Raw genomic sequence first — 26627 nt, forward strand, 5'->3', positions numbered from 1 at the left:
GAAGGAAGGAAGGAAGGAAGGAAGGAAGGAAGGAAGGAAGGAAGGAAGGAAGGAAAACAGACAGACAGACAGGGGATACAGAGACTTTTGTGGTAATGAACAAGAGAGAAGGAGCTGCTTGCAAAACTGGAGCAGAAAGACAAGTGGTGCTGGAGACAGAAAAAGAGGTTGAACAGTGAATTTGGAGGTGTAGTCTCCTGAGGATGAAGTAACCGAAGCAGAAGGACTATGAGATGGAGTTGTTGAGGATAACTAGGGAAGGGTTCACACATGAGCTCAGAGGCAGATGACAGAAAATGGACTAGACAGAAAGCACAGAGTTAAAACTGTAGCAAAACCCTTTGCATAGTTATAAAGCCCCTTTGACTTCATACATGTTTCCAAGTGGCTTGAATGATTTGTTATGCACTCAACATTAACTTCCTTTCTATCCTTTAAAATTCAACTTTGTCATTAACTGGGGAGCCTGGCCCAGCTTCCAGGGATTCCTGACCTTTTGAATCTCCTTCCACAGTTACAGGAAGGAAGAGGGATGTAGGAAAGTTGTTTGGGAATATGAAGGTTTGTTTTATAAATACGCAAGGGAGCATTAAATTTGAACTTGGCTTTCATGCTTTCTCTGTTTTTCTTCTTTGTACAGCCATCCACTGAGGAGAGCCCTGCAAAGCATGTAGATACCCCGGTAAGTTTCTTTCTTTTAGAGTTTGGAGAGGAAATGGTGTTAGCGATCCACGTTATATTGTGTCCATTTCTTCTGTTCCGTGTCAAGTAGCTCCCCGTCTAATTCTCTGCAACCTTATTAGTCTTTCCGGCCACGAGAGATGCCCCAGTCCCTGGCTCCTACAGCTATTTCAGTCTTTCTTTAGTGTTATCATGTTTCTAACCCATTTGGCAATAGGACTGCATCTTATTTTCCAGGTGAACTGCAGGGTGCTGCTGGGGGGCATCCCTGCGGCCTGCCAACATAGTGCAGCTCTTTGGTCTAGTATCGGGAGTGAAACATTAGTGCTAAACCATTTGCAAGTGATATGTCTTAGGAAATGGCAAGTGATATGACTTAGGAAATGGCTTCTCAAACATTGCATTAAAGCCAGCTTAATTCAATCCACCTTAATTTATTTATGTTTTCATTTTACTCTGCCTTGCCTTTCCACTCCTAGGAAATGGAAGGTGGAAATAGACGCAAAGCAAAAGCAAAATATCAAATAGTTAAAATCTGGTTAAGACAGCAACTAAAATCATCTTTAATTTGATCTGTTAACCCACTTAATTAACCCACATGAAATCATCTTTAATTCAGTCTAAAAGTCCCAGCTAAAGGGAAAGGTTTTGCCTTCTTTCCTAAAGGCAGAGAAATTGGGGAGTATGTGTAACTCCTGAGGGAGGTGTCCTTAGCTTGGGAACAATGCAAGAGAAACCCAGCTAACACAGTTCAAACCAGCTCCAACCTCTCCTAGCTGTGCTCAAGATTCAGTCTATATAACCTTACTTAAAATCATTACAAGCTGAGTTATTAAAAGTCATGTTTGGAAGAGCCTTCTTGAACTATGCTTCTCATTTTTCCAAAAATGATTTGGAAAAAGTGCCTTGGATCCTGCATAAACTGGAGCCCTGCATTTTTCTGTTCTTTATTAAAGCAGCCTATTGTTTTTCAGGATTTTCAGGCACAACTACAACTTTTTTTAGGTTTGCACAGAAGCTTGAAAAATTATGGGCTGCTTTAATGAAGAGTAGAGAGGTGCTGGGCTCAGACTTATGCAAGATCCAAGGCATTTTTCCCAAATTGTTTTTCAAGCATGAACAGCCCTAATTTATTTAGCAGATTTCTGCATGGGTCATAAATCCAATTCAATGGTCTTTGTTGAAACAGAATAGAACTATAGCATCAAGTCCTAAACAGAAAGAAACCAACATTGTTTTTCCAGTGACAGTACAATAAAATCATCCTCACACATTCTGAAAACAATATTCATTGATCTGGGAATAAATTTAGGGAACTCAGTATTAAGAGCAATGCAAAGCACTTACAAAGAAACCAGAAGTCAAATACACTGACATCTAAGTCTTACATGAAGCGTACATTCACTTTCTTACCCTGCGAAAATAAAGCTAAGTTTGAAAGCTATTGCGATAGCATTGCGTTGTTGTTGGAATTTTGTGTGTGTGTGGCTTAACAATATTATGCAATTCTGAATTCTGAAGATGCTTTTTCAATATTGCTTGATGATGTGCCATCAAGTCATTGTCAACTCTTTAGCAATCACATTCTTCATTCTACAATATCCTATATCCAAGAAATATCAATCTTATAAAAGTCATTGTCAAAAAATATTGAAAAGTAGTTCCTTGGGCACTTAGCAACTAGCTAACTGCTCCCATGGGTGGTCTAGTTGGATGTAACTGTAATATCTGGTAGGGAATGGAAAGTCACTGAGGTATCTTCTTGTAACTAGATAAATGCAAGAAACATTTTTTTCTAGTTACAAAATTAGCGAGTACAATCTGTGATTTCCTGCTTTAAAGAAGGAAGTATGAAAAGAGAAAAGACCCAGTCTTTTGAAATGTAACATCTGGACCAGCTCTGAGAGGATGGAAATTTCTTGAGAGTCAAGGAGTGTCTGGAAACAAAACCGTTTTTTCTTGGGAAGAAATGAAAAACATCTTGCCCTAAGCCCGATGGCCTTGTTCAAGCACAAGGGTATGAAGAGGCACTCCCTGGGAGAAGAGCCATCCTAGTTTGCTTGAAAAAAATTATTCATTTATTTAGGAAATTTATATAGCCACCCATCTTAAATGCATAACTCTGGGCAGTGAATATTCCATACAAAACAATACTAAAAAATCCCACCCCATAACCAGTTTAAAGTAATCCAATATAAGAAAAGACAACTAGGGCACTACATAGCAATTCCATAAAAATAAACACATGTATACAGGTAATCCTTGCTTACCGACCATTCATTCATCAACCGTTTGAAGTTATGATGGCACTGAAGAAGACTTGTGACCGGTCCTCAAAGTTCTGGCCATCCCAGCACCCCTGCTATCACATCCTGTCATGTGATAGCAATCTGGGCGCTGGCAACCAGCTCGCACTTAAGATGGTTGCAGCTTCCTGCAGACACGCAATCCCCATTTGTGACCTTCCCTGCCAGCTTCCCACAAGCAAAGTCAATGGGGAAGCTGGCAGGGAAGGTCACAAGTCATGTTGATACGTCATTCACACTCTCCCCCACCTGGCAACAGCCATCCCCGGTCCCACCACACTTGTGCCATGCACCATGCCTTACCTGCTTGCAAGCTGCCTGGGACTTGCTCAACCACCCACAATCCTCTCTTAACAGCAGGAACAGGGAGTGCCAGGATTGCCGTCACTCAGCAATGTGGTTTACAATGGCATCGCTTAGCAGTGGAAATGCTGCTCCCAATTACCGTTGTTAACCAAGGACTACCTGAACTGGGTCCCCTAACATTCTGATTGTAATGCTTGGGGGAAAAGCCAGGTTTTAGCAGCCTTCCAGAGGGCTGTGGCTTAGACGCACACCTAAAACATTTAGCAAGGCTGCCCAGATTGGTAGGTTAGGTTATCTTGCATTAGCTCTGCCCCTTCTTGTAGGATGCTATGTTATGCCTCTCCAGATAAGCATATCTAATCATTTGCAGTTGTCTTGGCACCACAGGACCTTTGATAGCATTGCTTGGGGAAGGAGGAGATGAGTTGGCTCCTGCTGCTCATGAGATGCCTTTTTTCTCTTCTTGGCAATCCATTCAAATGTTTAACAACTGAGGAAGCTAAAATCAAATCATGTGGATGTGAACTGAGCAGGGCTTCTGTGTGCTCTGGAAAACAAGAATCTTCTGGCACGGTCTCTTTTATACATTAGATGTGTAACCTGTAAACATCAACAGAAGCTCTTCCATAAGTTTGTTGTCATGGGCATCTTTGGCCTATTAGCAATGTCTTTGAAGAGCACTGTTCTAATTTGACATGTGATAGTTCATGTTGTTCATTTGACTGGCCAGCAACAGAGTCTAATCTATTTTTATTTCTATTCAGTGTGGTTGATATATGAGTAGAGGGGTTCTCAGGCAGTGTATTAAGGTTTCCTTGTTAAGAAAAGCACCAGAAGTGGACGGGTTTCTCAGAAAAAAGTTTTTGTACCACTCACATTTACTTGCAATATGCAATTGTAGTGGCTTCAGTTTAGGAAGTGTCTTGCAAGTACCTAATAAAAGGAGACTGCCCTTCCCTCTTCTCTGGTGCAGCCCTAGGAAGTTCTTGAAAAAATGTTGAGTAAGGATGGCAGAACCATGAAGAACTGAGCTCAGACATCTGTCAGCAGAAAAATACCACTGATCCAATGAAAACAGCATATTTATCTCCATTACTTTGAAGTGAAGGTACAACATAGCCAAGGCAAGCTAATTTAGTCTGATACTTGGGCAGATAATCCTACAACTTCCATTACTTACCCACAATATGTTTCTATTCTTTCATTATTTATATTCTGCTTATGGCCACTGAGACAAGTCAATATGTTTAATTGTATAATTAAAGTTAATCAAAACAGTTCAACACAGTGGTGAAACAAATAGTGAATTTCATCACCCTTTAAACTGATGAAGTATATTTAAGATTTCATCTTTAATTATGATCCTAATTCTGTCATAAATCAGACCCCAGAAGTTACCAACCTGCACAAATATTTTACTCACCTGCTTCTTCTTGAAAAAGGGCCCTTGGCCCGTAAGGCAGAATTGGAACTGCTCTGTTTCTCCAGTGCCATTTCCAACTAGTTTCCTATATTGACAAGAAGTGCAAAAACTTCCCATCATGACCAACACAGAAGCTGTTTGTTGAAGGTAGGGGACATGCCCTGTTCAGCCTTTGTAAAATTCCTGTACGGAATTCTTTATTATCTAGAGAGACTAGGCAAGTGCATAATTAATAGACTGTCCTAAAAAAAAATTAATAGCAGAATTCCAAAAATAATTGTTTAAAACAACTATAATTGGATGCTGCTGTGGAAGGATCCTCCCCACCCCCAATACCTATTTCCACTTATATTTTTCTAATCTTTATATTTTCTCTATTGGTTTTCTATGGTGGTTCACTATTCAAAACGATGCTCTGATAAAGACACATCTATGTAAAATCAATTACTTGCAGACTGCCAGAGATTGCTTAGCAACTGCCTGTGTGTTTAGAGAAGTAGGTAACCATGGATGAATTACAAGGACAATGAAGAAGTCCTGGAAATAAATCTGTTGTCTTGGTCCTAGATGAAGTTAAATACTGGGCTGTATGTGCTGAAGTTACTAGGGGGACATCTTCTTCTCTGATCTATTCCTCAGTTAGCCAGATGCAACTGCAATAGTGGTAACAGGGGAGAAGGATGGCAACTGCTTAATTGTAAAATTTGATTTACTCATACTACTATGATGTTTGGCATATTAAATGTAAATATATAATTTAGTTCAATAATAATTAAATTTACTGGCTAAATGTTTAAAGCTTACTTCTTTGTGCTGTTTCTGTCCTGTGAGGCCTAGGGAAGACAAGATCACCAACCTCTAGAGCAGCCCCCCCCCTCAAAAAACCCAGCCATATGCAAACCCATGGACAAACTGAATCCTTTTTTCTTGTTTGTTGAACATAGGATGGCCCATCCACAGAGAACATCTTACTTTCGCATCCATGCTGCTTTTCCTCACTCTGAAACTATAGATATAAGTCTTCCTATTACACGCTAATAGAAAACATTTTGGAAGAATAAAGAACAGTAGTATATAAGTAACAAATATGTGTTCATTATTTTAAAAGAAAATAGTTGGTTTGTAGTGTTTTCTTTAAAACTCTTTCTAAAATGTTTCAGTTTTCCAGGTGTTTGGGGGCAGGAAGGGACAAAAAGATCTGGGGGAAACATTTTTTTCCTTAATCCTTCATTTCTCTGGTTTTTGCAATATGAGCTTATTTTAGGACTTATTCTATATTTCCTGTTATTTCTGCCCTTGAAATTGTAATTAACTACTTGATCAATGATTGTCTACTGCACCAGGACCACAATGAATGTGGTTTGGAAGCTGCATGTGCCCCCCCATTTTATATGAATAGCTTTGACATCTCATTGGTGTTTTTGTGGCTTTTGTTGCAACAGATTGGCACACACTTCTTTTCAGTTGTAGACAGTCAGGAAAGAGGGAAGTGATGTTGAGAGCCACACCAGCCTTCCCAGAGATTAACCAAGTCCCACTCATCTTTCTGCCCGGATCTGAATTCTGGACAGTATCTTCTGACTGCTTAATTTGCCTGGAAGCTGTTATTTGTATCAGCTGATATCCGCCTGACTGTTTCTCGTGGTGTGTGTGGGTGTGGGTGTGTGTGTTTGTGTGTGTGTTGGAGGGAGTTTCAGGAAGGGTAGGGCTTTATTTCCACTGGAAGTAATAACAACAAGGGGAGCTGTTTATAATTAGGATGCTGCCTTGTGAGACCAAGGGACCAAAGCCGTTGCATCACAGGCTATCTGCCACATGCATGATGCTTGCTGTACGCTAGGCTTACGTTGCCGCTTAATCAAATACTCTGCTTTTATTACTGTGTACTTGTTGGGACTGATTTTTAGCATCAGAGAAAGGGATTGTTGTGGATGGAGTTTTCAGAAAGATGGGCACCTTGGCTTCAAGCTGGATTAGGAAAACTCTATCTCTGCCTAAGGTAAGTCATTGTTTAAGGCCAGATAGGTGGGTATGTGTGGGAAGGAGATGCCAAATTGCATTCTGAGTTACCCCCTGGGAGCAATAACATATTAAATATCTACCAAAAGGAATTTGCATCTGTCTCTGGTCCTTGGTTGGCAGGATGGAATTTTTGGATCAGACTATAGGATTATAGGATCATTGCAATCATCAAGGAAATGTGGGGAAGATCATCCTGCCTATAGTTCTGACTATAGATTGCTATGTTCTCATAAAACTTTTGGCTTGGTTATAGAATTAATCCATTTTCTGGGTTCACAATATACATTGAATCATAAACTTAATGGACTGGGTTTGGAAAAATGCTAACCAAGCTTTATGTGTTGTACAAACTTAGCCAAACCAGATCCCTTTCTAAAGCTACAGCATGGGGAAAAGGTATTCAATGCCTGTGTATCAACTCAAGCCAGCTAATATTGTTCCATTGGAAAAAGAACTTTATTTTCTATTTATACACCACTGACTTCAGCAGACCAAATTTAAACATGTGTGTTTCACTGTGTTTGTATGTGAGAATATTTCACAACCTTCTACGTATATGTCTTTACATGTTTATATGAAGAAGGAAGAACATTTGTGCATCTGTATGCATGTGTATGAAAGAGAATATTCATGTGAGTGTATAAAGGAGGGTACAACTTCGTATGAGAAAGTGAAAGAGTGTCCATAACCTTACGCTGGGTCATCTGCATTGCATTTATTTCACGTTAAAATGCTTCCAAAATCTTCTGAATTTCTCACTGAATTCTAAAGTTCTGAATTACTTTCATCTTATTTCTGAGATGGACCAGATATTGTTTATTCTTTTCTGACCACTTTTGGGAGGTTCTGTCTGTTTGCAGGACAGTTTCAATATCTTCACTTTAGTTCAGTGTCCTCCTTCTACCACCATCAGAGATATTAGAAGTGCACGGAGGTGCATTGGTAGAAACCACAAAAGTTTCTACCAAATGTAGATGTAACTGGCAGTATGGGATTCTCTAGGTTTGGTGAGGTCATTCTCCAAGTACAACAGTTCAATAGCTTTAAAAGTGTATTCTACTTTTCAGGAAAATAGAACACGTAGCCCTGCTGCCTTCTCCATGTTTGATTCTCCTTCTATGTTTCAGGGCTCTGTGATACAGTCACTCTTGAAATGAATGTACATGGCTTTTGCAATATTGTTAAAAACACATTATGCAGCAAACATGAACCCAGTTTAGGGTTCTCCAGGAGAATAGCATAAAAAAATCCACACTTGATGTCAACCCCATTTGATGTCCTGGTTCATACAACATGCTAGACTAGGTGAAAAGAATATGGTTGGGTAGTTTGCAGTTCAACATGTAAATAAAGGAGCCAGTCCTTTATTTTAGCATATGGTGTGAAAAAGGCCATCAAGTTAAGCTAGAGGCGGACAACCTATGAGGTGCCCGTAGTCTATCAGCATCTCAGCTGCATCCCTCAAGTGCCTGAGATCATGCGGCTGAAATTTGTCTGACAACTTGTCTGAATTTGACTGATGCATTTTTGGACTTTATGGGAGGGTTAGGGTGGGAATGGGAATAGTATTGGCTTGGTCTCCTGTTTCTGTCCTCATCCTTAGCCCTTTGCTAAAGCCAAAACATCAGACTAAAGGGGATGGCCTCCTGTGACCCTTGGAAATCAGGAGACAAAGTTGCCGCACATGACCCTATAAATGTTGCCCACCCATGAGTTAAGCCACAGTCTACATTGTTTACTTGGGCATAGCTATGTAAACACCACAGTTGGTTGTTGTTAACTCAGGATTAGAGGTTGCATGTGAAATGGACCAGCCTATGAAATAATTTGTCTTCTGATGGGATGGGACTAATTCATATCTCTCTAATGAAGTAATCAGTATCTTAGTATGAATTAGTTGTAAGAAAAACAGGATAGGTACCTAACCATGAGTTGTATTTGGAAATCTGTTATGGGAATTAATCTTAGTTTATCACAACAATATAGGTTCAGAAAGTATAAACCCATTTAAAATCCTAAAAACATATAGACAGATAGCTCTAAAAGTATGAATCACTGGATGTAGTTAACTGGATATTACTAACTGATTATGCTTTACGTATATCATGATGCTTTGTCTTGGCTCCTTTATATGATTACTTATAATTCAGCGGCTATTTGAAAACAGATGATTAGCTTTAGTGATTGAAATTCTGCAAAATTAACACCAAGTTTGACTGCCAGTGGCAAGAAACCCTAGGACGAGAGTTTAAGTTACATTTTATTTTTGGTTGCTCTTGGTTTAAATGGAAGATTCTAAAGCAAACAGGGTATGAATATATATATTTTCTCCTTGTATATTTCTTTAATTGGAACCCCTACTTAGTGTTCCTGCTGGGGTTATAAAGTCACTGAACAAATTGAGCACATAAGGAATTTGGGGGGTGGGGGGAGGAATGGGAACAGTGTATAAATAGAAACTTCCTGCTCCAACAACTCAGACATTTCCTCCTGATATTTTGTTCTGTGAAGATTTTAGACAAGGCAAAGGAGAGTACCGTTCTAATGACATGAAGAGATCTTGCAGTGTATCATAATGCTTCTTCCTGGTGCTTAGTAAGACTGCTTCTCCAGAATAAATCTAAAGGCTTCTGTGAAATTTCCTTCTCTGAGAAATCTGTAGTATTTGCTGGTCTAAGATTAAATCTAGAAGCCAGATTTCATACAATCCTTTTTTTTTTTCCTTCTAATCTCTAAATGCTATCATTATTCATAGGTTCTCTAATTGCAAAGGTGTGATTTGAATTGTTCAGTGCATATTAAGATTACAACTTGTAAAGCTCCCCAAAACTCTTTTTAAAACTGAGTTTAGCTAAGGTGTTTCCATGGAGCAAGTAAGTAGTGGGATTCAATTTTATAAATAAAAATTTTCTCAAATTTGCTAAGAAAATGTGCTATCAGCCAGCATAGTTTCCTTTCTCACTCTTACATTAGAGAAACCCCATTATGATCTTATAAACTCTTTTCACACTTTTCATCCCACTTTTTCATTCATATACTCTTCAAATAAATGGGCTCATTTGGACCAGATCCCCACTAGACTGGGAATGTTCACAGTCACTCATGCCCTGGTCACCTCCCGGATGGACAATTGTAATGCACTCTACATGGGGCTGCCCTTGAAGCGTATCCAGAAGCTTCAGCTGATGCAGAATGCAGTAGTGTGGGCAGTTATGTGTGCCCTAGAATGGCACACGTTAGACTTCTGCTTCATGAGATGCATTGGTTGCCAGTTTTCTTGGGTCCAATTCAAGGTGCTGGTTATGACCTTTAAAGCCCTTCATGGCATGGGGCTGGGTTATCTGAGGGACCGCCTTTTCCTGATTACATCAGCCCATTCCATCAGATCTGGCAGAAGAGGTATGTTGCGGGTCCCATCTGCTAAACAGCTATATCTGGCATGCCCTGGAGATGGGCCTTTTTCTGCCATGGTGCCCGCCTTATGGAACATAATCTCCCCGCCCCCCGCCAAGGTCAGGCTGGCTCCATCCCTGTTAACTTTTCACAAGTCTCTCAAGAGTTGGCTATGTTATTAGGCTTGGGGAGCCCAATGGAATGGTGAGTTGTTAAGGTGGCTCCCCTGCTGTTAATATCTGTTGCTCTCTCCTTGCCTTTTTTTAATTGTAACATTCATTTTATAATTGTTGATTGATTTTATTGTTTTTAATTTTTTTATTGTGTGCCGCCCAGAGTCATATTTTGTGAGGTGGGCGGCTATATAAATATGATGAATACAAACAAACAAACAAACAAATAAATGTTTCTGTTCTGTGCAGTGTATTGCATCTGGAGCAGAAAGAAAAGCAAATATGTTAATGGTATCACGAATAATGAAATGGCTGCATTGTATGAAATAGAAAACACGAAGAATGTTTATTGTCAGGGCTGCTTATCCCCTTTATATCAGTGAGAATTTAGTTCCCATCAAATTATTTTGGGGGGGAAAAACCCCAAGGGGGTGTTCTTAAGAACATGATAGAAACCAGTCTTTCTCAATTGGGTTATATCTTTGGGGCTTCCCAATTGCTCTAGAACAAGGATGGACAATTTTGGGGGGATGAAGTGCCACAGTGTTGGTTATAGGACTTTATAAGTGCATAGGGTCAGAATATACACATATCCCATTCTCTCTTATAGAGAAAAGTGGATGATCTTCTTCACTATGACCCTCTGGAAGAACAGTTGAGAGCCACGTGTGGTCACAGACATTAAATTGTCCATCTATGATCTAGCTGATAAAGTGATCAAACACTGATTACTGTCAGGAATGTAAGCCAGAGGTTCACTAAATAGAAGAGGCCAATTAATTTGCAAATACTGCTTTAAAAACAGATGTTGTAATTCATTTCTGCACCCTTTACTTTTGAATTATAAAGTCATAAACAGCTGAATGTTAGATGGACATTTATGTACAGATTTCAAAACTATTGATTAGGAGTCTATCTGTGTATATTCAATCAGAATTGTAATGTAATACCCATCAATTTTCTCAGAACCCCCACTGGTTGTATAAGGCATATTGTGAGTCATAAGAAAAGACCTGTTAGAGGCCTGCTGAACATGGATGCACTCTACTTCTGTATGAATGAACATATGGTCATAGGACAGGTCATCATCTAGCCATGCACGCTCAAGCATTGTGGCAAGACTGAACCTAAATATTCATGTAATGGATATTCTCTTGGTCTCCTACAGCATGTCAGATATGGGAGACAGGACAGGGTGCCTCATGGTCCTTGCGTTAGTATAGCCGTATTATATACAAGAAAATGAATGGGGGAGAGCACCAGTAAATTTAGTACACTGGGTTTTACTGTAGTGGAAATATTTTGCAGAGAAATAGGCTCCCTAACCACTTAATGGCTCTTACTTACTCCATGTGCCAAGGGTGGGTGGTTAGGCTTATGTTGGTGTGTACTTCACAGGATCGCTAGTGCTTCTGTTACCTTGACTTTTTTCAAGAACATGATGCTCTCAACACTGTCTTAACTGGCTTTTCCACAGGGTGCCTCCTCCTCATTTCTGCCTTGTGGCTTTTGCTCTGCTTAGCTTGATCAATAGCCTGATGTTTGCTATTGTCCAGCTGTAAAAAATGGGGCTGCTAATTACCCATTATCTCTTCTGTTTGGACTAAGGAATTCAGACAATGAGATTACACATGGAATTCTGTGTTTCTTTCTATCTGTACTTTTTTTTTTAATTGAAGAAAAGGGCAGAATCAACAAAGGCCAACAATCAGTTGGAGCAGAGATGGCTGTGGACAGAACAATCTGCTTTTTCATGGATGAAGGAAGATAAATAATTTCCCTTTAAGTTCTCTAAAGTTCCTAAGCTATTTCATACCAAACACATGTGAGTAGGTGTAGGATGTTTCAGCAGGCAATTTATAGTAACTAAACCAGGTAGACTGAATCTTGTATGGCCTTTTCACTCTACTTTTCTAAGTATACCGGCAGAAAAGATCTGTAATTTAGTCTGAGCATCTTACTGAACAAACCCCAAATATATTTAATATCTTCCATATGAATTGCTCCATAAAGGGAATAACAAACTGGGACTTGCTCTGGATGTTCATTTTCCCTACTTCTCTGATTTTCCTCCTGTGTTATCTTCAATGAGGATCTTCAATATGTTATAAAATGCAAGCTGCAGCACTAAAAGTTGTGCAAATGCATGAGAAACGAGTAAAAAAAAAAAGGTTTCAAGCACTTTATAAATAAATTTTCCAACATCGGTTATTATGGGATGTTTTGCAAAGTGGAGATTTATAGTACCTTTTATGAGCCACCTCAAACTGACAACTCTCTCTATCCCATCATACATCAGATTGTACCTTTGCTATTCATATGGGATTTGGAAAATAAGCAGAAGTTCAGTTTCTTCAGTTTTTCTAATTGTGTCAATCTGTGTCTAATTAGTTTTTCTAATTGTGTCAAAAAAAAATTTCCCGTCTCTTTTGCTTTCGCTACCTTAGGTGTTTGCAAGATCCCCCAAAATTATGCAAGCACAACGTAAACCTTCAAGGTAAGGCTCAAGAGTAGATGTGATTTCTGTATTAAGTGTTTTATCTATGAAGCCCCAACCACTGATTTATTTTTAATTAGGAATATAATCCATTTGCTATTAGTACCATTAATATTTTAGCCTTGCTGTAAATTGATATGAAAAACAAAGGAGAGGTAGACTAGATCGGACCGTGAGGCAGCATTCTCTTCCCACAATGGTCAACCAGATGTCTCCAGGATACCCACAAGCAGGACCAGCAGTTATAGCACCAGCAGTTCTAATGCCAGGAACTATTAGTCTGATGTTCATTGCTGTCAACTGTGGAGGAATATGCAACATCATGTCAAGTAGATCCTGAGAGTTTTGTCCTCCATTAATTGTATACTTATGCAAAACCATTAGTGTAGATGTTACTAGTTCATGAAGGGTCTCTAATTTATGGATGGTTGTCTAGCCATAGTTTTATAAGTGCTAGAAGACTCTTCGTTGTATTTATTGAACACCTAGTGCTTTGCTACCCAGTCATACAAAAGGCTTAATTTTGATGTATTTATTTTAGATTTGTATTCTGGCCTACCATCAGTTCAGGGCAGTATACTCAGCACTCCCTCCTGACTTTCTCTTACTGCCCTGCCCCCATCCTATGATGCCATAATACTTCTTGGAATTATTGTCTGGTGGAAATTTATTTTCCCTGCTTCAGTGGTCTCTGGGAATCCCTTGGTTTCATATCCTGTTCCATATCAGCCCTACTGCCTGATGGAAAAATAATCTATATTGTACCAGCATTCCAATAAAAAAGGAAGCTACAAATATTTTATTTATTTTATTTATATTTCAAATTTGGTCTCTGCTCATCTCACTAGGAAGTGACTCTGGGTGGTTAATATCATCTTGGGGAAAAGTGTAATTTTGAAAGGAATATCCTGTTTTCCCAATTTAGGTTCAAAAACATACATGGAAGTTTAATTAAAAGTTCCCCTGGAAAAAAATGGATATGAACAGAATTTGAGAAGCTCACTTGTTAACACTCCAAGAATACACTTTAGACTTGACAGCACAAGTAAAGTGAAAGAGTGCTTGCTGATTCGTACACAGGCAGATCCTTCACAACTTAGAACTTCGCTCTTATATCTCAACTGTTGATTATTCAGTTGTTTCTCTTTGACCTAGAAACTTGAGCCTAAACCAGGCCATGGAAGACACTTGTGAACTAGACCTGGTATATGTCACAGAACGGATAATTGCTGTCAACTTTGCAAGTTTGTCGGAAGAGCAAACCTTCTGCAGCAACCTTAAGGAGGTGGCTCAAATGCTTAAATCCAAGCATGGGGACAGTTACTTGGTAAGAACTTTGGAAGACTGTGACTCAATGTCATAACTTGCTTTGAAAAACTTTCTGAGAAATGAGTGCATTCTGTCTTAGTGGTTCACTTCAAAAAGAGTTGTAATACCTTTTTGGTACTGGTCTGAACTTTTTCCTGGGCTTACTTCTTTTCTAATTACTTATCCTTATTGCATGAATTGTTTTTTGTGATATGGCATCCCTTTGCCATTTTATCTGTTCGCCTTTATTATCAATTCTGAACACTATCTTTTAGTACGAGGTAAATCTAACAGGGCCAAGATCCTTAAAAACCATCATCTGTCACAGTTCCTTCTCAGTTTTCATTTCAGTATTGCAGCTTACTGAATACAATTAGTGCGCTTGGGGATATTAATAATAAAAACTCATGCTTGAAGTTTTGGAAAGTTTGGAAGGAGGAATCTTGGATATGTGTGTATATATTTCACTGAAATAAACTATGTATTTTCTGTTTCCAGGTGTTTTCCCACCATTTTGTACCAAGCCCAAGATACACCACACAAGCCAACTCTTCTAATATTGTATATTTCTTTTCTTTCTTTTAGCTTCTTAATCTGTCAGAAAGGAGGCATGACATCAGCAAGCTGCATTCCAAGGTAAGATAGATGGTTACTTAGACAACTGCCCAGAGTCACTCTGCAGTGAGATGGGCAGTGACAAATTTGAAACATAAATAAATATATAAATAAAATAACATTTCCAGTAGGGTGCTTGAATGAGAGAGAGAATTGGCCTAGGAAAGGACTAATTTATAACTTTTTATTTCTTTTCAGCTTTTCAGTCACCCTCTGGGGAAACGGGCGGTATATAAATGTGATAAGAAATAAATAAATAAATAAATAAGTTATCGAGTAAATTACAAACCCTATCTTTTGCATTTATTACCCCACCATAGCCCTTGATTTCTCCCCACCTCCAGCATCTTCATCTTTCAGCCTCAGCGATTAGTAAAAAAAGGACAGGTTTATTGATCCATTGAATAATGAAAGACATCCTGTAAGCATAAATGCCTGAAATTTAAGGTCAGCAGCAGGGCACCTGTGGGCACCTAGTTACCCTTGACCAAGAAGATGTCTGCAGGACCTCATGATAAAATTAGTTATTGTGAGATTACCAACTTTTCTCAAGATGTTGGCAGTCTTATCTGAAATCCCGTGAAATTGCAAGGGATCAAAATCCCACAAATTATGGCAGGCTTGCTAGAGTTTGTACATTTTAATTTCTTCCTCCTCCTCCATTAGTGATGGAATTGGGAAACTGAATTTCTGTGTGTTCTGTAACTCAGGAAAAAAAAAAAAGAGCTTTTGAGGCCTAGGTTCCAAAATCCCAAACTGTTTCTCAGAATGGAGAAATTGATATTTGCTAGGAAACTAATACGTCTGCATTCCAGTTACTGTTTGGAATAATAAAATAAGTGGTCTCAATGGCCTAGGAAGACTTGTATGGATTTATGCACACTGATTGTGCAAATTTTCCTCTATGCATCTTTTCGACAACCAGACAGCGTATCTCCAAAAGAAGAGCTATAATTTTTTCAGACCCTGAAATGAAGAAATGGGCTCCACTGTTTACACATGATTCATTGGATTATATTCTAAAAAGTCCATGTTAACTATGGAGTAATGATGAGTTTCATTTACTATGATCTTTTAAGAACATAGCCAGATCCACTTCTCTTCAGCTACTCTTTGCCTCCAAGTTGGGCAATCCGAGGGGGCTGCCTCCTCTATGTGTGCATCCCACTCTTTTTTGGCCATTAATCCCACTGTGTAGCCACTGTCTTTGTCATCCATAGAGGTGGTTCCCCAAACTACAGCCAGTCACTTGGATCTGCCTCTGCCCTAAATTCTGGAAATGCTTCTACTGTTGTGCACTAGGCTTACCGCTGTCTTTATCAGGCAATTTTGGCAGGAGGAGCTAGATTCATGCTGAATTAGCAAGCTGGAGTAACAGAAGAACGAATGGTGAACTTCTATGCTTGAGTGGCAGAGAGAGGAAGGGGCTTTAAAAAGACACTTTTACTGGAGTGGAATGCAACAACAGTAAATGGAAAAGTGAGATGAATTACATGTAGGATTTCATGATCATGACTTCCTTGATTACTCTGCATTTGCACAACACTTCTTGGGTATGGAAACTTATTTATTTATTTTAAAAATCCTCACTTTTCACAGTTAAAAACCAAATCCCAAAGCTTCCAGGATAATGCTATGCTAAAGTCATGGCAGAAGTCTTCACATTCATAGTCAATCAACACTCATCTCCCCCTCTGGAGCAAAGTCCATTATCCGCTGATGAAGGTTGACAACATTAGTAGTCTTCATATTTTATAAGGCAGCATTTGTCAAACATTTTGCAACTGCAAACAACCAAATAAACTTTTGGAAAGTGCATGGATCATTAAATTATACAAATGCCCCTGCCTATGTTTTTATCTTTAAGAGCTGGCAGTTCATGTTTTTCAGCGAGTAATAATTATAGTTGCATTTGTGTAGGCTTCCCCATCCCCTCCATTGTTTAGGCCTTTTTAAACTAAATATTGTACCAGAAAGTCTAATCCAAAAAGAAGTATTTAAATAAGTATCCATTTACCACTTGAATTATTTTATGTACCCATGCTATAACAAAAATGCCTCCTAGCGCAAACCAATGTTTCTGTTATATTTACATTTAAGAGTTTTTCTTCCCCTGGCATGACCATGAGGATTTTAATGCATTGTTTGCTTTTTAATCCTTGTAAGCTACCCAGAGTTGTCGCAGAGTGGGCAGCCTTAGAAATGTTAATTATTTATATGTAAAATAATAAAGAAACAAATTAACCAACTACGTAACTTACTTGCTGGTCAAAATATTCTTCAGTACAAATCTGTGGTAGTAGGAGGCTAGGCAAGTAGATTTCCAGCCCAGTGAAATCCCATGTTTACTTATTCATTGCTGCATTTCCTATTCACTACTTTCCTTCTGAGATGCTTGTATGAGATCACGTTCACTTATGAGCAGATATGAACTCATAATCAGCAACTGTACCTGAAACTACTTCACTCTTACCAGTTTTCAGAGTTTTAATACTCATGTTGCTGCTTGTATTATCACTTATATGCTTCAATTAGTCAGTTTCCCGCCAGTGATCTGTTTCTACAAACCAGCTGACTCATGGGGATAGCCAAGAATTGGGGGCTGACAGGGCAAAAAGACTCCAGCCAGCTGGCTGGTAGTGAATGCAGAGAGATGCAGTAGATCACTGCGAAGCACATTTTGAGAATTTCCGAAGGAAGTTCTGAAAGACTATTATGCAGTTTGCCTGGGGTTCCCAATCTCAATGTTTTCTGAATTAAAGCATTCCTTGAAGAATTATGGACAATTTTTGCCCATACCAATTTTTGGGTCTGAGTTATGGTAGTTATTATTACATAAATAAAAGGCAAGTACTTAATTTTATTGATACCTCCAATGGAATGTCCATTGTGACAGAACCACCATCGGGATTGCTTGAAAATAGTAATATAAGGATATCCCTTCCTAAGAATAACTGAATTAAATAATAATAATACTAATAATAATTCCACTTGAAGCCATACTTAAAAGATTCTGAAGATTAATTGGTGGCTTTCCTGAGAAGGAAGTTACATTTTTACTCAGAAGAACTAATGCCAATTCTCACCCATCTCCTCCCACTTAACTCAACTCCCACCCAACTCCTCCCACTTGCTCCTTTGACTAAATGCTGTTGTAAGGAAGTTACTAAATGAAGATGCAGTCCTGGTTTTGGCTTGAGATGCCCCCTGGTGATTAAACAAGATTGTTACCAAGGTCTCACAGTTGGGCAAAATCTTAATATATCACTGTTGTTTCCATGGACAGGAAACTTCCATTTTGAGGAAGCTACTGCCTTGGAAACTGACAAGCTATGAAAATACCTGGAAGGAAACCAACAGTATCAGTTGGTCTATAGCTAATTCACTCTGATCAGTTTCACTCCTGCTCTCCTTGCTTGGGTTACTGGTTGCGTGGAAGAGTTAGAAGGAAGGGAAGAGAAAAGGAAGAGGTTTGCCAGCAGTCAAGATTGCCTGGATCAGTCTCAAATGTGTTTCAAATCAGAATCAGAAAGGTTGGGATATAGAAAGCCTGGCCATCTCAAAGTGCTGTAGAGTGTGGCAATTAAAGTCCCTTTGTGACATTATGAAAGTGAACATAGAGAAACAAACAAAAAAACAAAAAACAAACCATGGTTTGCTTCACATTAACTGACCTAATGTATACTGATGTGCCAACTGAAGGATCATTACCCTTCTTTTTTCACACTTCTCCAAATTTGTGATAGAGTTGTCCAGTCAAAATATTCTATCAAAATACCCATGTTAGGTATTTTGATAGAATATTTTTCTATCTTTGCCATGCAAATATGTGTTTATTCAGGAAGAATCTACAGAAACACATATTAATTTTCATACGAATTCCGCCATCACAGTTTAATAAAAGAAATGAGACCAAACAAACTTTGAAATACTCAAAAGCAATTAAAAGTGAGTCAGTGAAATCCATCCATCCATCATCCATCTCCAATTACAGCCTCATGTTTTCTGGTATGCCAAACATCTTTGTGGCATGCAACTCTCTATTCTTGTGTAGGATCTATTTGCAGGGATGCTCTCAAAAAGGATTAAGAGTAGAGAAATTGAGAAAGTGCCATAAAACTAGGACAAGGCTCTACTCTTTTTAAAGTGTGTGTAATTTGAAATGAAACAGATTCCCACGGTGAATTCTTTTTCTAGGAAAAATCCTCATTTCATATTATCCACCTGGATTATGTCCATGATTTTTTCTTCTTAAACTTTTTTGGGTGGGACACCAAATTTTTAAGTTAAGGTTGATGTCCGTTTTGATCTGGCTTGATTTTCAAGGGATGGTACTGCATCTTAATTTCATTCCTGGTTAAGAATGTGCCCCTCCAATTTCTGGCAAGAATTCATCAGAATTTGCAGGTCATTAATCTTTGTAACACATAGCTTGGCCTGCCTTCCTTTGCCAACCCAGGCAAGAAATGATTTGCAGTAGTGTCTTGAATGACTGAAATAGAAAATCCAAAGGGTGCCTTTGTCAACAGTCATAAATAATAATAAAGAATTGGAAAATGACTGTCTTAAAATGATACCTCCAAAAGCATTTGCCTGCTGGTAAAACCAATCCTGCAGATTTTGTGTTGTTGAACAACTTGTGAAACAGTGTCTGATAACCAAAAGAACTTAAGATAGAAATCTTAACTTTTTGTAACAGTTCCATGTCTTTCTTCTCTTGCTTGGAACCCTCCTCCGCTTTTCCTTGTACCACAGGTGCTGGATTTTGGATGGCCTGACTTGCACACACCTGCCCTGGAGAAGATATGCAGCATCTGCAAGGCCATGGACACGTGGCTCAATGCTGACTCACACAATGTGGTAGTGCTGCATAATAAGGTGAGAGGAAAGAGAAGGATTTCCCTGGATGGTGGTTGCAGGGGCAACCGTGGGATTTGCCTCTGCTTAGGTGCCATAGTTAAGGCAAAGATCATTTGGCAGACAGATTGGACAATGGCAAATGGAGCCTCAGAGTAGTTTTAATTTAGATTTCATAAAGCGAATACATGACTAGTGCATGTGATCTCAAGGACCACTTTGTTTATGGTTAGGACACTCTCATTCTCCTGCCCATAACTTTCTTGCTAATGGCTAAAGGATCATCTTCTGAATTGTTATCCATGAATAGAAAATGTATTCTCATTTTTGCAGTGGTCTATCTGCTATATGCATGCTATTGCCATGTTCCTAGTAAATTGCTATGCATGATTGTATATTTTTTTCCCCATCTCTGATTACTGTAAAGCAGTTTCTGCTAATTTTGTGCTAGAATTTGCCTTCAACTGGATGCTCAGACTGTGCTGCAGATAGTGGTGAAAACAGGATGTGTAGTCTCAGCACAACTTTCTTGTGATGGGAATATTTTCTGCTTTTTCCACCGAACTTCCTGTTCTCACTGTTTAGCTTTCAGTTTTATCGACACTATTCAGAACTCTAATATTGTTTGTTGCTGTGCGTTTGTGGCTGGCCTATGCATGCTTCTGCATTGCTGGTGCTTCCATCATTTAATACTGTTATTTTTAAAGATGCTCTATAGTGTATCAGATTTGATGTAGTTTAGAAGTTATTTCCTCTCCCCTGGACATTCTGGATGCTGTAGACTCGAGAGACATAAAACATGAGTTTTAGCAGCTGCATCAGACTAGACTTCCCAAGAATTTTTGAAGAAAAACCTGAACAGTGAAACTAGGATAAAATTCAGTAAGTCTGCAGTGCCTAATACATCAATAGAAGCTTTCTTCCCATGCTTGTTCATGGGTGATACTCTTTGGTTGTGTTAATGTAATGTGTGTAAGCAATCAGTTGAAGAGCTGTCAGCTCCACTTGTCCAATGGGACAAACTTTGCTTGTTTTAATCTTGGTTTGTCTGTCTGTCTGCTGGTTGACTTAGCATGCTTGCAAACCCACCCAGTTTATTTAGCTTATATTTATTTAATAAATAAATTTTTAGCACAAGTGTCTTGTGCAAGCTCAGAAAATGGATGGATTCACCAACCAGGGTTGTGTGAATGTTATCCTTGGTTGCCAGAACCTGAAAATGACTTTCTGCTGCAACTCATTTCTTCTTATTCTTTTGGAGCTGCTGGATGTCAAGACCTTTGTTCTATGCTTCTATTCTCTTACTATCACTACACAATTTGTATTACTCTGATGAGGCAATCTTATTGCTGTAATCTGAGCCTTTTGTTCTTTCCACTTGCATTATAAGACATAGACAGTGTAAGTTTCTCATGAAATAAATCTATAGGTGTGTTTTCTTGCTCCTTTGTTAAACACATTAGCCCCTGGGCTGAATTGCAGACAGTGGAAAAAGCAGGTATGTTATTTTCCTATGAGAGTAACATTAAATCAGGGAAAGTAATGAGGATGGGAGAAGGGGGAAGTTTGTCAGTACACTCAAAGTGCCACTAGGGATGTAGAGAAGATATTGGATGAGTAATAGTTGTTCAACTTAATAGGCATTCCAGTTCATCAATCACTGCCCCAAATTCTCTAGGTAGTGGTGCATTTGTGAAAATTTCTAAACTGCACACCTGCCCTTTCAGGAGAACTGCAACACCATTTAAGATCACTTTGACTATAAGATTGTGAGTATACTGAAGACATTAAGTTTTAGTGATCAGTGGACTGGAGTAGATGATTTCTAAGATTGCTTCCAACTCCATGTTCTGTGGTTCAATGATCTGATGTCTTTCTATTGTGGTCTGTTTGATCATGAGTAAAGGAATATAGATAGGGGTTTTTTTATTGCTTCAAATCCCCTTACGATGTGATTGGTTTCTTATAGAAGTCTCTTGAAATAGACAGGGGGCCTCATGAAATTAATCTGCAGGCTACAAGTTATTTATCCCTGAAACATGTAAAGACTGACCACAGACTCAGAGCCAAATTAGACATGATGGAGCAGCCGCTTGCATATTTGCCCTGCTCCCAAGAATTGGATCAGATAGGATCAGTTTCTTTTAAAAAGGTTTGAAATAGGAAGCTGCGGGAGGGTACTAACATTTTATCAGATGCACTACCTTTCTTTTTCTGTTCCTTTCACTTCTATTGTTTGTGCTAAGATGAGATAAAAATGCTTAATGCAAAGGAACATTGTGAAGTGAAGGAAAGGAGGGGAGTTTAGTTAAACACTCCCATCAGTTCACATCAAGACAAAAAAAGCAGATATTCTCCTGTCAGTGAGAGTGGAACAAATAGAGTAGATGTAGCTGTCCTGTCACAACCTCAGTTCCATATTCTGAATTGTCCATCACATTGCACTGACTTTCTAATTTTAAAACAGCCCTGTGATAATGCCCAAAACAATTTGTTCTTCATCTCTATGTTTGAGGGGTACCAGAGATACATAAGTTTTCTCCACAATTTTTCCCAGAAGAAGACTGAAATACCAAAACATACAGCAAAATCCAAAATCCCTTCAGCAGTTATTCTTCAAGGGGGCAGCGCCATCTATTGGTTAATTTGCTTCATTGGACTACAATCCATATATATTTATGGAAGAATACATGTGTTTGTCTTTATAGCACCCTTTATAGATTTTCTACCCCTTTGGAAACCATTGTTCAGTCATACCTTCCTGTAAGACATTCATGGTAGTTTACTTCTGCCAACTTACTTAAGCTGTGCCTCTGTTCATCTCTTATAATAGTTGACTGGTCCAAGTGGAGTTTGTTCCCATTCACAAATATGTCCAATATTATGGGGAGTTATTCCTGGAAATGTGCAAGGAATTTCACCTTTTCAAATTTCAGTACAGATCAGCACCATCTGCTTCAGACTTCCCTGACCTGATGCCCTCCAGCTGTGTAAGGACTGAAGCCTCCAATACCCTCATTCAGATGATGGAGGCTAACAAGGCACCCTGGGAGCTGGGAATCTCAATATATCTGGAAGATGCCAGATTGGGAAAAGCTGTCCTGCACTAATACATGGAGTCTATGATAAATTAGCTTTCACATTTTCAGAAAGTTCTGGTGCGTTTTATAGCCAACGTATTTACAGAAGCATTGTATGGGAAAGCAAATTTACAAATAGGAATTGTGGAGTTTTAAAAATCAGATTAATGAGAGAGAGAGAGGGAGGGAGGGAGCGAGGGAGAGAGAGAACAAGATGGGCTTGTGGGTGAATACATTGGAAACAGGTTAATTCTTCCATTTAATTAAAATCTCTTCCCTTCAGAAAATGCTGTCCAATGGCATTAGTGAAGATAAAAGTACTGTAGTCTTTCCTCTGTCACATATTATCTGCTACCAAGGCTGTTAACTGATTCCTTCCTTTCTCCCTTTTTTATGTCTGCAGGGGAACAGAGGCCGAACAGGGGTTGTTATTGCTGCTTACATGCATTATAGTAATATTTCAGCCAGGTAAGAGAACCTCATACTGGGGGTTGTATGAAGAGTTAGAAAAGCAGTGGCTTTAATTCAGACTGTGGATTAATAGTGATATTGGAAATCTGCTTATTTAAAAACTTAGCAGGTCTGCTTTGATGATAGAATCCAAATCTTAAGCAAAGCCTGACTTCCTTCCCAACACATGCTCACACATACACATATCATCCAAGCTTTCTGACATGATTATCAAAATCATGTGGCATTGTTGCATATTTCTGTTACTTTGCCTAAAATTCTTAGATGGATCAGGAAATTGCTTAGACCATCTTCTGTGAATGTGAGATTACCCACAGTCCTTTTCGCTGCTAGAAAAAGCATCTCGGTTTAGTTCATAAGAACATGAAGAGTTTTGCTGATCACAAGTGGACAAGCACAAAGGAAAGAGGCCAAGGGGTGGGGGTGGGGAATGAAAACATGAAATATATATTTTACACTGAGCTGGGGTGCAAAGTGCTTGGTGTGTGTGTGTGTTATTCTCACTATTAGATTGCTAAGGATTCATTATTGATAGAGGGATGTCTTGCTGCATTTCTACAGTTAAGTAATCTATCCCCACCCCAGACTAGAAGTCAGAACTTCAAAAAGGGGCGAGATAATATTTATTACAAAAGACAAAGAGGCAGTGGCTCGTGGTCTAGATGCAAATGTAAAACAGAATCGTTGTCTCAAATCTGATACCCCCCTTAACCCAATTGGAGGGCACTGGGTTGAGAAAGGCTGGTACAGAGATGATTGCTGTAAAATTGCTGTTTTCAAGCTGCCCCAGTGCAGTTTTAAATTTAAATCGGCAAATTTTATTTTACTGATGAAACTGTAGTATTTGTGATTGAAAATAAACAGTGGTGGATGGGCAGGTCAAGGTACTGCAGAATGAACTCCGATGAAACTCTATCATTCACGAGGCTGTGCTTGTATTGACCCTTCTCTTTATTCCACAGTGCAGATCAGGCTCTGGACCGCTTTGCCATGAAAAGGTTCTATGAGGACAAGGTGATCCCAGCTGGGCAGCCATCTCAGAAGAGGTTAGCCTTCCTCCCTTTTTTGGGACAGACCCTGATGTGCTCTCAACACATCCACGTAGAGATGCTCAGAGGGCACATTGAGCTTCTCCATTCACTTAAAAATTATGCTCTCTGTTCATGTACAAAGAATAAGCCCCAGTATTTATTATTCATTACTTGTTCAGGACCAGAATTTAACAAACCACAGAGTTGTAATTAGGGATGAAGTGAACTTCAACCCCAATCATAATCCAGATCAGAACCATGGCTTCCAAAAGACAAGGCCCACAGATTTCTCTTGGGTTTTGGGCTCCTGCAGTACACAAATGGTAGATACGGCATACATGCTCATAAAACAAAGGTATTTAACCTAGAATCAACTGTTTTTGCTTGGAGACCTTTAATATTTGTAGATACTGTAGTTGCAAATGTAGATAATGATGCTCAGAACACCTCCAGTGCTGCTGCAAATTTTGTTAAGTTACCAGTGTCCTATTTAGCTTCTAATGTATTACCAGTCAATTTCACTTGGTGGTGCTGAGCCAGCAAAGATCTACGCTTATCATTTTTGATAGGCAAAAGCTTTCCAGTCTTGCAGCCATAAAACTTCTTTGCATGCATTTTCCTTTTAAAGGACACAATGATAATTTCAACATCAACATCTGAACTTTGAGTAGTAGGATAAAGAATCTCTTATGGCAGTCTTTTGAGTACTGAAAATAATTAGCACTAATTATTTACGGTGAATTAGGCCATCCACAATTCTACATAAAGTGAAATAGAGACTTAATAGCCCTTTGAGGCCTATACTTGTACAGTCATGTTGAATGGGATTCATCCCAAACTAAACTTACATAGGTTTAGATAACTTCTTGCACTGTAGAAAGTACTTATTAAGGAACAACAGGGGAAAAGGTTAGACCTCCCACTTTGCTGTATGGAATTTGGGAGGCCATCTTCTTAAATGGCCAACTTTATGTTTTTTTGGTATCCATCTAGAAGCCTGATCCAGATGTCCAGTCATAGGTTTTCAAGGTCAACAGAATCATTAGTGCTAACAATACTGGGAGAAAGAAAATGGCATGAGCAGTGATTTATGTGTAATGGTTGAAAATAACAGCAGCACTTTGCTTTTCTTTCTCATGTTTGCTCTAAAGACAACAAGACAGGCAGAAAGAAAGAAAAGTATGAGAATGCATTTTTAATCTTTTTCACAAAATGATTATATCGCTTGAAATAATAAAGAAATCCTGACATTTTAATAAAAGAAGCACCCTCCCCAAGTCCTTAGATTATTAGGCTGTCTGTCTGTCTGTCTATCTATCTATTCACATATCTGAAAAGCTCTCATGCAGAAGAAGGCCACAATGTGGTCTCTTATTCCAGACGGTTGCATATAGGATAACAGTTTTAGATTTGATGGCATACCCCTTCAACCCTAGTGACTCACTGAAGTATACATATTCCAAGAGACTCCAGCTAACTGCCCTGCTACTATCTTGGTTTCTACTCTAGATACGTCCATTACTTCAGCGGTCTGCTATCTGGCACCATCAAAATGAACAACAAGCCCCTCTTCTTGCATCATGTCATCATGCATGGGATCCCCAACTTTGAGTCTAAAGGAGGTAATTGACCTTTCCATCACACATTGTAGATATCATTCAATTATAGCTCTCCACTGGGTGGGAAGATACCATACCAGTTCCTACAACTTCTTTCTTTTCTCTGTTGACTACCTTTATGTCCAGAGCTCTTCCAAAGGGATGGAGTTGTAGGCATGCTGAAGTGACAGAATGGACTACCACATTTTCAAGCATCAGTGGGAGAATCCTGTTCTTGAATGGTCTCCTGTAGTAAAATCTCTGTAGAAATAGAAAGCCAGATAGGGAACAGGACTGCTCCCACTGATGTGTCAGGGTTGTGTTTGCAGGGATTTCATTTTTCCTGGGAGCAGCACCCCACAGTTGTGGCTGAAAATGGTGAAGCCTCTTCTACCACTTCTGCATACTGCTTCCCCTTGCTACTCCACTTCAGTCTTAGTTGCTCTAAAAAGGGCTTAGCCGTATGTGTAAGAAGACCCGAGAAGGGATGAGCAGAACAGATAATATAAAATCTGTTTTACTGTCTGCGTTAATAATGTAGAGTCAAGCTCAGTGTGCTTACTTGGACACATTCGTGCCAAGTTTTTGCCAACATGATCAATCATCTTCTAGATTTTTTTCAACTTTCTAATCCATCCTACAGCCTGAGTTTCCTGGTAGTCTTCCATCCAAGTACTAACCAGCCCTGAACCAGACTAAGCTGGCTAGGTGATGCCACCTGTTGTTTTAGTTGGGTGAGATTCTCATCTGTAGATTTTTTAAAAAACGATTTTGAAAAACATACATATACTCAATGCAAATTCTTTTTTTTTAAGGTGACTTTTAAAGTATGGGGAGGGGTGTGGATTTTGATCAGAGAAACAGGA

At 39.0% G+C, this 26627-nt stretch overlaps 1 protein-coding gene across 14 annotated transcripts in view; it reads left to right on the forward strand.

The window, feature by feature from the left end:
- TNS1 (tensin 1) overlaps positions 1–26627 on the forward strand; it is a 325093-nt gene that overhangs the window by 210066 nt on the left and 88400 nt on the right. For all 14 annotated transcript variants that reach the window (XM_088146384.1, XM_088146386.1, XM_088146388.1 and 11 more), the window contains 8 exons: positions 641–682; positions 12752–12801; positions 13957–14128; positions 14695–14745; positions 19480–19602; positions 23065–23129; positions 24095–24178; positions 25673–25785. In XM_088146384.1, the coding sequence (XP_088002510.1) occupies positions 641–682; positions 12752–12801; positions 13957–14128; positions 14695–14745; positions 19480–19602; positions 23065–23129; positions 24095–24178; positions 25673–25785 (700 nt within the window). The remainder of the gene's footprint in view (positions 1–640; positions 683–12751; positions 12802–13956; positions 14129–14694; positions 14746–19479; positions 19603–23064; positions 23130–24094; positions 24179–25672; positions 25786–26627) is intronic.

This window comes from Python bivittatus, unplaced genomic scaffold, assembly GCF_059951505.1.
Source record: "Python bivittatus isolate LINGU-HERP-01145 unplaced genomic scaffold, Pbiv_v1 ctg000480_np1212, whole genome shotgun sequence".
Lineage (NCBI taxonomy): Eukaryota > Metazoa > Chordata > Lepidosauria > Squamata > Pythonidae > Python > Python bivittatus.